Here is a 12,053-nt window from a genome sequence, read left to right as displayed (position 1 = left end):
GATTTTGAACGTTCATCGAAGGTTTTCTGGTGCGAAATTTCGGCACTACGTTTCTTTTGTGTGCCTTTCACCATTTTTAGGGGTAAGCAGTTTTGTGCCCCCACGAAGTAGTCCACAGAATCCAAACACCAAATCTGCACTTGAGCTACGAAAGGCTGTTCTGCAACATAGATGACATTATATTTTTGTCTTATCTAATCTAATCTAGCTCTTTTGAAATTCCAACCCCGAGAAATTGAACGTAGGTCACGACCTCGAATTATCATATTATTTGTGACTTCTACAAGATTATGGGCCTAGATCGATACCACATTTGATTTACCCCGCTTATCGATCCTCAATCTCGTTATTTCCTCTTCAGGTTGCCCACTTTTACAACTCCATAGACAGTCAAATGATCCCAAGCCAACAGGCTCTAATGCTTAATTCAGCTATGGCCTTCGAACGCCTAATCAAGTCACCAAAAACACAATTCCGCCTGCCGCCTTCGGACGGCAACAAACCAAAGGATCTTGAAAACGCCATTACATGGAATCAAACTGAAGAACTGGAATCTTACATCAATCAGCTACAAAACGCATCAAGGCAGTTGATGATGGAGAACAGAAAACTACGTAAAGTTCACTTTACTATTATGGAAAAAGTGAGCAAACGTTGTTCTGGCTTTCGGGCGAATAAGCTGAAGCATTTTCAAACGGTGCCCAATTTTCCGCCTTCATGGCTTGTCGGATGATGCTTCCACTTTGGTTTCGAATACTTATAATCTCCAGACTGTTCGCTAACCCATAGAGCGGTTTAGGTGTACAATGGAGAAACAAGACAAACATCAAGCTTTCGTTCCTCACNATATATATATATATATATATGACGGTCTGTAGTGTCGAGCGCGAATATTGAAACAAAACAACCAGTGAATCTATATTTTCAGACAGTTAGAACAGTAAAGTAGTGAGGCAGTTGATCGGATTTCAAAGCCCATTTTTCCAGCGAACGAATCATCTCACATCTTGGATTTCAAACAGAACTGTGTTGGAGAGACCCATTTTCGCCCATTCTCGTGCTATAGATAGGGAGCCAATAAGCAGAAGCCATTGGCCGAATTTTTCCCAACTTATATCAAAAACAGTATGTAGTAATTACCAGAAAACGCCCTTCCAGACCAGTTGCACCTCCTCTTGCGTTCAGAACAGTGCGTAATAAGAGTAGGGTAAGAGTGCAGAAAACGTGCACAGTTACGTTGGTTCACGGATTCGTTATTTTAGTGCAATGCAGTGAGGTTCTCCTTATTTCTTTTCAAGGAACTTTAGCAAACAGCACCCGATGGTTCTGAAGCGAATATGCGCTTTCTGGGTTTATGATCCAGTTCGAGGTAGGTAATGGTAATTCCGTTTTTGCTCGAGGAATAACTGGAGTGAAATGCGTTTCGTTATTGCGCTCCTCATTTTTTTACTGATAGATTATTCGTCTTCTGGACGTCGACCTACTTCGTAACCAATCGCGATGGAGAAATGAATTAGCCGACGTTCGGTACATGCTTGCCGAACTTGCGAATCAAGGTGGCTACCCGGCAGATCATATGGCCCCGTGGAAGGCACATTTAGACCGGCAGTTGTACAAAGTTTTGGAATATCAATATCGGGTCGGTTTGGATGAGATTAATGAACGGATGCCCGAAATTCGAGTCGACATGGTCTATCAGCAATCACGTTTGGCTTTTAAACCTCCTTTTGAAGAGGTAATATTGTATGATACGGACTTGTTAAATAATGTGCTCTGACATTTTAGTTTGCTGCTATACTTTGAATTTGCAAAGGTTTGCTTATTTTTCCGAGCACTATTCATAGTGGGCACTTAGGGTTAGTAAGATGTGTCAAACCAGCCGTTGCTTAGATAGTTCTCCAATCAACATTTGTGGAGCTCGATGAGCGACTTTAGAACCAGTTTCAAATTCCCCACAGAATGTGCAAAAATAGCGCTTACAAACGGCTACCTTTGCGCTCTTAAGATGAGCTGGATTTTTAGCCAAATCGACATACTTTGACCAAATTAGGTCTGTTTGATATCTCTGTCGGGCTTCAGGCTTGCTTGGGGCTCAGTGGATGCTGACAGTTGGGCTAATCGGTCGGTTCAACCAGAACGACCAATGACTCGTCATTAGAGGCGTTGGGCTAACCAGTCACTTCGCGCAACTGTGAAAACGCTTACCCACTAAGACGTGATTATTCAGTTGCGTCCAGCGTGTTCAACGTGGTGTAGTAGCTAGCCGCATATGTTTGGATCCCGGCGCGACCAAGGAGAGGCTCTACTGTTGAGGTCTAATACGAACGAACTCTAGTCCAGCGCTTCCCATCTTTGGTGTTGACTAACCAAAATAGTTGAGTCGGGACAGAAGGATGTCTGTTCAAAATAGAGTGATATGAGTGTCTACATGATTTTAGTAGCTTCAAACGACTTGTGCAACCAGAAGCAGCGTGACGTGGAATCTTGCCGCTGGTTCAATTAAACAAGTGTTTATGAGCGAAGCCTGAAAAGGGCAGCATCCAAGGTTCTCAAAGATGATCAACACATTTCGGTTACGGGGCTAGCGTGAGTTTTTGGTTATCCGGTCTTGGTACTTACCACTGTTCATAGTATCAAAGGCTAGGGCTCTTAGGCTGCAAAACACAAGTGACTACATTCTATCGTTTCAGAGGGGTTTGGTAAACAATTGGTGGATTTATTGCTGGGCAACGTTTCGCTTTTGACACAAAAGCTTCGTCAGGCCAAGTGAGTAAGTAAGTAGGTTGATTGGGTTTTAAGGCAGTCAGAGAACCAATCCGTGAGATTCCTCATGACTAGTGACGTGATCAGTGCTGGGTGTTCAGTCTGATGTCCCTTTACGTGTCCGCTGGTCAGCTTGCATCTATAATGTTATCACCAATTATTCTCACCCTACTGTTTAACGATCAAAAGTTGTTGGTCGGTTCAGTGAACTCGGTAGTTTGCCTGCAAACGTTTGGTCACGATTTGAGAAGGTGTGAGCATGGCGCACTGAAGATTTCTTCTCGACCGGTGAAGAAAAGCTCTGAGGTTAACTGCCGAGGTAGGAGAACAGATCAGCAGCCAGTGAAGTCTGCTACCAATATTTACACCCACACTCCAGCCCTATTTTTTATCCGTCCTATAGTGCAAACCCCCGAAAAGGGTTTGGAGACCTCTGATATAACTTAGTTACGCGCTTATGTAACACAAAAAGGCCTCCTTCTAAAATACACCTCCTAACCAAAACTCTGCTTCAGATAAAGGCCAAGTATTACCGTGAAATGCGCAAATTCATTTGCATTCCCAACTACTTTCGCGGAGTCAGCGACCTACCGGCGATGGCAAGAGATGTGGATAATTCTGAACTACCAGAGCTCATCTTCCCGCTGATTCTGGACAACCAATCCAATGGTCTACGTGTGTGCTATCGCAAAGCAGAATTCCTATTCACTCGCCTGATTGCCAGTTTGGACCAATTTCGAAACTGGGTGGTTTTGGGAAGTGTGAACTTGGATGAGCTAGTCGACTCACACTGTCGGGATTTGGCGGATTTCGAGAGAAACTTTCGTGTACGTTTAGTTCCTTCTGCAGCCAGAAGCTTTTCTGTTAAACTGCTTCATGATGTCCCCTCCACGGAGCTGTGGATGCCACAATTACAGGAAGAGGGCACATTGCTATATCACGAAGTAGTAGTATATGAAATAGATGTGGGAGCGGAATGCGAAAATAAGTTATTTTATTGAGCTTTCGACTTGTCAGCGAAGGTGATCAATGCTGAAAAGCCAAGAAGCACTCACTGGGAATCACTAGCAGTGTGCATCTCAACAAACTCCACTAGGTTTCGAAACCGTGACATTTCAGCTAGTGATTGATTACTTAACCGCTCGGCCATGACTTACTGGGCAGCAGAGTGGTTAGCTGTCACCTAGGCAGGACATAGCACCGTTTATCCTTAAAGCACAGATTCCACATCACGCTTACACCCGTGATAATCTAGATACATGTCAGAGGAAGTATATAATTCGGCAGTCGTCACTCGAACCTCTTGTCGACACGTGTGACCACATGATGTGAATCCCATAGTTGAAGGACGAATGGTGCTGTATCCTGTCCGAATGCAGGCTAATCACACTGCTGATCAGCCACTCGAGACCAAACGACTTGCTTTTCAACTGTTAGCCGGGAACTTGCGAGTTCAAATCGCCCTGGAGCTATGCAAACTGCACACCGATGATTATTAGTCACAAGAGTGAAGCTACTCAGTGCTTCCCTGCTTTTCAGCGCAGTTTGGCTTAATTTGCAGGAATAAATCTCCATTGGCTTAGATAACCACTAAGTTTTACTTCCACAAACAAATTTACTACCGTTCTTTTTTGGTCATTTAGTGGTTTCCTCTCAGAAGACATCATCAAAACACCAGGTGTGCGCTCTGACTGCGCTGAAGGCAGCATCCCAAGTTATGTATGTAGAAGTTAGGTTGATATACGTGTACACGTATACATGTAGAAACATGTTTACTTGTAACGATTTAGCCCGTGAGTTCATCGCTACTTACAAATGGTATTTGAGGACACTGCCGCGAAAGCATGTGTCATAAAAAAGAATCCTAGTGACTGAAAAATGTAGAATCTTCTGCACTGAAGTCTCCGCAGGAACCTTTAAATATGATGACATATCCAAACATAACTAATATGATAGTTTGGAAAATATATAAAGATGGCCGTAACTGCACCAACGTGTGAGCATCTTTTTCGCAATCTTACCGTGAACATGGCATAGAAAACAAGCTTTTTTGGTGAAAACACCGAATGATCTCTAGTACAGAAGTTGTGTTCTCTGCGGTTAAAAACTATTAACACGATAGGATGGGTGGGTATTTTGGGCAATGCACTGTAGTGGCAGAAATGCCGGAATACACCACGTGTACCTTAAGTTAATACTATTCTTACTTGGATAGAGGTTCGGGAGAAACAGGGAAGGTCGTCTTTGAGAAGGAGAAATATTCCCATCAGCATCTGTCTGTTTTGACGTAAAGCAACATGATGCCTCTTAAGTCCCGAGAGAATAAATTTGCCTTTGGACTGAGCGACCTAAATACTGAAACGCGATTGGCCAAAATCTATACGACATTTTCTGAAGATAATAGTCTAAGATGACCTATCCATGATTCTTGTCTATAACACACGTGATCAAAAAGTGTTCACATACCCGTTATCCCACCTCGCTCCTGTCTAGTACAAGGTAGGGGTTTTATAAGCGGAATTGGCTACATTAATTACCTGACTACGAATGGAACTACTAGAATTCATGCTTGGGGGCTAGCAGTGTCCCTTTTTTTTACAAAAGCCACGTGCTCGTGTTGTGTATCTTCAAAATCACTTGCAACCCTCTTTTGTTTAGGCTTTGAAAACGCGTGGACGGGACGCAGAGAAGTTGCCCACCGAGATCAAAATTGACTGTGTCACAGTGAACTGCCTGCCTGTGAAGAATGCCATCGAAGGCATGTTGCAGAACTTGTTCGAAACACTGCAGACCTGTCTGCGGCGTTCAATCCATGGGGAATTAGTGGCCGCCGATGCATTTCTAACTGGTTGGTACCTGCGACTCACAATGGTTTTCACTTTTTTACCACGTCACTAAATACGATGGTATGAACGTGTACCCCATATTTACAGGAGCATTGCAGGTACTATTGTGTCCCGACCTAAGCTACCTGAAATCTTTGTTGTTCAAACTAAATCCAATACAAAGCAAATGGCTCATTTCGCGCGCACTTATGTAAATTTTATTAAGGTGGAAAATGAACCCTGGATGAACACACCATCTATTTCCAGCAATACTTCAGGCTTCACGGCAACGATTTCAGAGGTCTTTGGAATTAATCTAACGAAACTCGGCGTTTCATTAGCTAGTGTCCACTAAATAGTTGTGCTTAAAGGAGTGCAATTCAAGTGCCGGCCAATTTGGTGCATAGTGCTACCTCCTGAATGAAGTATTTTATGCCGAAACTTCTTTTCTCGGGATGCATTATATTCAGTGGTTGTGTTGCGTTGGCTACAGGTAACAGTATGAACAGTTCTTTATTTAATGTTCTAGACGCAACACACTGCTCATAACGTTACTGAAAACTCCTCAATAGCCCACGACCGGTGTCGCTCTTCTTGAGACCCATTCAGGTAGGCGCAGTCCCTGAGTTTCCGTCAGCCTTATGTTCTACTTGAAGCCAGATTGGAAAGATTTCGACGTACACCCATTTTTGCCCACCATTTCCGTTTTAACAGGAATTGAAGCGGACCATCACAGACGGGAGCTTGAGCTGGATTGAGTTGAACCTCCCGTCAAAACCAAATTTGTGTGCAAATGAGGGAGGGTATTTGTAGTTTTTTGAAGGAACACTGGCTACAAGGTAACCAGAAATTTAGCAACAGCCCATGATCGGTTTCGCCGTTCTTCAGACCCATCAGTTAGGCGCCGTCTTTGAGCTTTCGTCATTCGACTTTACGTTCTACTTCAACCGAAGTTGGACGGAATTCACGAGTTACACTCAACTGTACACTAGCTTGGTTTCTACAAGAAGCTCAGTCGAATCCCGGCTAAATCTCTCGTTCGTGTTGTTTGGCTGAATGTGCTGCACATAGGCTGCTTCATGTTTTAGTTGCTTCAATAATTGAGATATCGCCTTATTTGTTCGTGAAGGTTACTGGAGAACTCTTCCACAGCCCAAAACCGATTTTGCTCTTCCACTTTGACTTGTTTATTATTTATTTTTCCTCGGATAATACATCTTACTCTAGCTTCGACAACTGTCTTACTGGCAGCGTCTAAATTATACGCTTTATACATCCCAAGGATTTGCGCTGACGGCTAATTCAGATGGCGGTATTAGCAAACTAAAGAACTGTAATGCGCGATGCAATTTCAAATAGTACAGTAGCGAACACTTACCGCGGAATACAAGGTATGAATTGCGATACATATTATTGACGACACTGCGCGAAGTCTTTTTGTCACGACAAAGCAATTACTTCGATCATTTCCGTTCGTTAGATGCCTTGGAGAAACTGTCGTATCGACCGCAGACGGTGGACGAACTCAGTGAGGCAAAAGCGCGCGAAGTTGAGTTTTCTAAAGCTCGAAGCCGATTGGTCGAACAAGTGACGTGCGCGGAGGCCAAGGATCGACTTCTGCGTGGAGTAGCTGGATCAGGTGTGCAAGCGTTAGGGGCGACAAAAGCAAAGTGGGACAAATTCCAGCTGATGATGGAGAGTTTTAGGATGATGATGAATGAACAACTGGAGGTGAGCAGATAAGTGAGCTCCGGTTGAGCCAAACACTTCCGGACAGAATTCGTCCTTTTGTTCCCTGCCTCTCTCTAACAGCTTTGACAGCCTTTTAAACAAGCACGACACCGCTATTTCAGTTACGTTTGAGAAGACAGTCACACTGGGTTGGCAGATTCGTTAGGCTGGTACTTCTGGGGAGGTCTTGTTTGTTTTAACTTTGAGGAGCTCTACACGCTTGATAAGCTCTGTAACAAGACCTTTTTGGATGCGAAATAGCTTCAAATTACTTTTTCGTTTAGTTTAGTTAAGTTTGCTGGAATTCATGTAGGTGTTCATCAGATCAAGTCTAGTAGTTAACTTATTCGAATGAGAAATAAGTTGAGAACTAGGATTATTGTTCTCCTATCGACAACACCGGTCGTAGACCGTAAAAAACATCATACACCGGCTAAACTACTACAGTACATGGGCGAATTGTGCACTGGACGCCATCACTCAAAATATCTGACCGTAACTTTAGTTATAATGACGTTGAGCTTGGAACATGTCTCTTTAGTTTGGGGGTTCATTAAATGATTCATCTGCATGTCGAACTTGACGGCACGGACATCGGGACGCCTCTGGGTGCACGACGAAACTGCGACCAAAAGCGTGTCTAGCAATTACCATGACTTGTCTCGGAGTCACCATCCTGATTGGCGGCGGCGACTGCGTCTGTATGTATTATCTTTCACCTTTCTTTGTAAGACATGTCATGCAGCATTCCATCCTGTGTATACAGCTTGCGGAAAAGGGTTGTGCTAGGTAGTGGTCCAGCTGCTAAGTTTTAGCAATCTATCACAATCAAACACACGCTAACATGTGTCTTCGCGTCGTCTCTGGTCTATAGAGTGAGTTCAATGGGTAGCAACTTAACACGGCATTCAGGATTTAAAAATAACGATAAAAAATGGCCATTCAACTGTGATACCGTTACGGCGCTTAGCTTCCATCTCACCCGAAGAAGGTACGAGTGCTGAGCCTAGGCCAGTGTACCGAAGCCTAGACAGGTTCGGTCTGGATGCCGGTGTAGGGTTCAAACCCTGGACTTTCCCGTCAGATATTTCGCAACTTAGCCGATGAGTTTCCTCGCGAATGCGGAAACTCTGGTGTTTCCGGCAGTTTTTTTTGTTATCTTCTCAATTATAAAGCTCCATCTACGTAATTATATATTGTTATATTGCAGTTGAGCATGCCTGATCTTTCAGGGGCCTTGTTGTCATTGGTAGTGTAGACAATATTGAGAAAAATTACTGCTACATATCAAGTCAACTTTTCGACTATATTTCCTGGAGTGTTACTGTGTGAAGTCACCAGTTTCAGAGATCTAATAGAAGTTTCTTTTGTCATGGTTCAACATACGGTATCCCCAAATAGGTTAAGCGTTTACCTACAACTCTCCATGGAAGTAAATCTGCAAGTGCAATATTTGCCATTGATGAAAGAAGGAGGAGGAATTTCTTTGCAATTTCATGGAAAATATGGATAGGAAAAAATATATGTTTATCGTCCGATGCGATTCCTTTCTTTTGAGTATCCCAAATCGCACAGCGGTGGATTTTTTCGCGGTGTGCCCGTTGACTACTGTGTGGTTGTTTGACGTTGGTGTACTTTGTACACAGGGGAGGTACCGTAGAAAATACCATCTGCGATATTAAGTTTGATACAGGCACCCCATCTTATTATCACTATGGTTACTTGCATACTTTGGATTTTGCCCAGTTGGGATAGAGTAGGATGGAGTTAACGGATCGGTGTGCTTTGCGGGCATGTATTAGAGTGTGAATGGCGCGTCGATCAGTTTTACTGGCTGAATAAGGCTGATTTTTACGGGCCCCATTTTAGTATCCCGTCACCAATGTGGCAAACGCTAGTTGGTACTGAGCTAAGGTCAGGAAAATTGAAACCTGCGCAATGTAGATCCTTGCTGTGGCATTTCTCCAGTCGCCATTTGTCACAGTCTTGTCGGCAGTCTAGTTTCTAGGATACTGCCTGTCCGAACCAATCATGAGCTTGGAGTTACTCCAAATACTTTTCTGTGAACTTTAAATCTGAATGTCACCTATATGGACAGGAAAGTTGAATTAAAGAATAAAACCTTGTGTAGTCAAAATTTGGTAACAGTAAGACCAATTTAGTAGTGTTCGCCAAAGGCTCTTGTAGGCAAGTGACATCCTTTCAAACAGTAAATTCTGGTGAATTCAACACTGTTCCTCACAACTGGTACCCCGATGAGTGTGGAATGAACTAAAGCTCACTTAATGGTTTCATCCTTTTTTGGAAACTAATTTGGTTTTTCGAGAGACTCATCTAGAACCCAGCTGAATCTCTCGTTTGTGATGTTTCCAGGCAACTGAATGTGCTGCACCGGGCCGCCTCATGTTTCAGTTGCTGCAATATTCGGGATATCGTGATACAAATATATTTGTAATGCGTTACTCATAAGGTTACTTGAAATTTACTGAAGGCCCACTACCGGTTTCGCCCTTTTTGGGGCTCATCAGGTAGGCGCAGTCCCCGGGTTTCCGTCAACCTTATGTTCTACTGTCGGTGAAAAGGGGATATGGAAAAAGCATTGTCTCATTAAACGCTTTCTGGTTGGAATTCAAATGGTCCCCCTTGCGCTTGCTTGGAAGTACCGCGGAACATGGCACGCAGCCAATCCCAGTAACGAGCTCGCTTCCACTTCTTAAAAGAAAGATTAGCTAACACCTGTTTGTTTTTGTGTGCTTGATTTGTGTTGGTTGAGGTTCACAAAGGATATTGGGCCAAGCCCGCCGATAGCGTTTCACTCCAACATCATACTCATGTGTTCTTCTCAGCGGCATCGGCAGAGTTGAGCATCTCACTCCTGGATGTTTCCTCTGGAGACACGAGGCCTCTTCCTGTAAGTGTCTACCCCCACCCGCAGACTTCTTTTTCATTTTAGCTAGGGCCTTCTACCTTTTTGATTGTATGGCGTTTGGCCTGCTGATCCGTTCCAGTCTGTGATTATGATGATGATCACACCAATCCGGTGTTTTCAACAATCTTGTTCCGGAATGCCAAGCCTTAGTTTGATCTCCTTCGTCATGGGATGCGAAACATGCAGAACATCAGTTGACGTGTCTCCCGTTATCATTGGCACAAAATGGGCATCGCATGTCAAGTCGCTACCCGAGAACTGCAGAGTTTATCTAGTCGATGGCTGATGAATTAAGTTGAATGCTCTGGGGAAACCATGAGTTGGAATAATCGGATCGTATATATTGTTGCTTTCCATTTCTTCCGGTTCTTCGTATAGGTCATGAAGTCAAATGTGGAAGCAAGGACGAAGAATTATGTGAACTCACTTGAGAAATTTGCAAGTCGTTGGCATCAGCTCAAACCAGGACATGAATTGTTGGACAGTGGAGACCGCGAGGCATGCAAAGCCGCCATCTACTTGGTTCGTGAACGACAGGCGGAGTTCACCGAACTTGAAACGCTACGTGAAAGTGTTATGTGAGTCACGTCTTTGGCATCTATGATCTCCGCATATTTCTGTTCTATCAGTATTCCATCCAGGTCCCTTTCGTCCCTATGTCATCTTGGCGGTTAGCGACCACCATAAAGAGGCGTGCTTCTGTTAACCGGCATCGTACAAGTGGTTCCGTCACTTTGTGGTTTCTTTCATTGGTCATTTCCGCTTGCTCCATTAAACAGACGTGATCATGTGCACTTTGAAATGACTCCACCATCGTTTGGACTGGCTGAAGAACTCGCCACAGATTTGAAAACCTATGAATCCATGTGGTCCGAATTTGAAGCCTTTAATAACGGAGTAGAGGAGTTCGCCAAAGAAGACTGGATTTCCTTCAGGTAAGCCCCAAATTTCCACTAGTAACCAAAGCGCTATTGCTTGTTCGTTATTTACCCAAACTATAAGTAGACATTTCATTTGCACGGATATGATGTGATCAATTAGTCGTCTGAAGTGTCCTAATAGAAGTCAGGATATGTCGGCTTCACTGTTTGCTGTGTTTTCACTCCAGAACGAAATACTACTTGTTTGATGAATTTCTTGCCTCGTGGTTCAACAAACTGCGCGCAACTGAAGTCACTCCAATGACGGTCTGCTTACAGAAGGCAATTGATCAGTATCGGGTAAGTGTAACGTTCTTGATGGACAGCTCACCGTAGTTCTGCAGATCATAAACGAGAACTTGGAATCTCGTTTGTTGTAAGTTCAAATTCCCTTAGATGGTTGCTAGTTGAGAAAGCGTGAGTTGCCACCCTTATTGTTGCTTGGACACAGAAGATGGATGGTCGCGCCAACATTGCCTCCATGTCGAATGAGAAAATTAGGTCAATGAGTCTCGTCGGGTAAAACCAGGGTCTCTTGGGGATGGGAACAGATTTATAGTCCTTTGGACAGATGGACCTGGGAATAAAAACGAGAGCTCCCAATAACAATCCCTGATCAATAAGCGGTGGGCAAGCATAGATACTTCGTTCAACAAGGGAACGTCGCGAGCATCCAAGCTCTTACGTAAAGATCAAGCAGAATCGTTAAGGCGCACGTGGCCTTTATAAGGATACATGAAAACGACTGATGTTCTGGTGTGATATCAAGCAATATTGAGTTTCCCCAGTGCGCTCCGTTCTAACTCCCAAGTTTCAAATTCTGTTCAGATTGTTATAACCTACAACAAGTGGACTAAGTTTCACTTTTTCGGATTTCTAGGTTTT

At 43.7% G+C, this 12,053-nt stretch overlaps 1 protein-coding gene across 1 annotated transcript in view; it reads left to right on the top strand.

The window, feature by feature from the left end:
* T265_03154 (hypothetical protein) overlaps positions 1-12,053 on the top strand; it is a gene marked incomplete at both ends in the record, with an annotated part of 84,239 nt that overhangs the window by 11,358 nt on the left and 60,828 nt on the right. The window contains 9 exons of the mRNA XM_009167567.1: positions 362-643; positions 1,457-1,735; positions 3,279-3,590; positions 5,422-5,611; positions 7,069-7,319; positions 9,693-9,770; positions 10,627-10,826; positions 11,028-11,183; positions 11,357-11,468. Of these exons, the coding sequence (XP_009165831.1) occupies positions 362-643; positions 1,457-1,735; positions 3,279-3,590; positions 5,422-5,611; positions 7,069-7,319; positions 9,693-9,770; positions 10,627-10,826; positions 11,028-11,183; positions 11,357-11,468 (1,860 nt within the window). The remainder of the gene's footprint in view (positions 1-361; positions 644-1,456; positions 1,736-3,278; positions 3,591-5,421; positions 5,612-7,068; positions 7,320-9,692; positions 9,771-10,626; positions 10,827-11,027; positions 11,184-11,356; positions 11,469-12,053) is intronic.

Source organism: Opisthorchis viverrini, assembly GCF_000715545.1.
Source record: "Opisthorchis viverrini unplaced genomic scaffold opera_v5_43, whole genome shotgun sequence".
Taxonomy (NCBI): Eukaryota; Metazoa; Platyhelminthes; class Trematoda; order Opisthorchiida; family Opisthorchiidae; genus Opisthorchis; species Opisthorchis viverrini.
The sequence above is the reverse complement of the archived record's forward strand: the minus strand, read 5'-3'. Positions and strand labels throughout refer to the sequence as shown.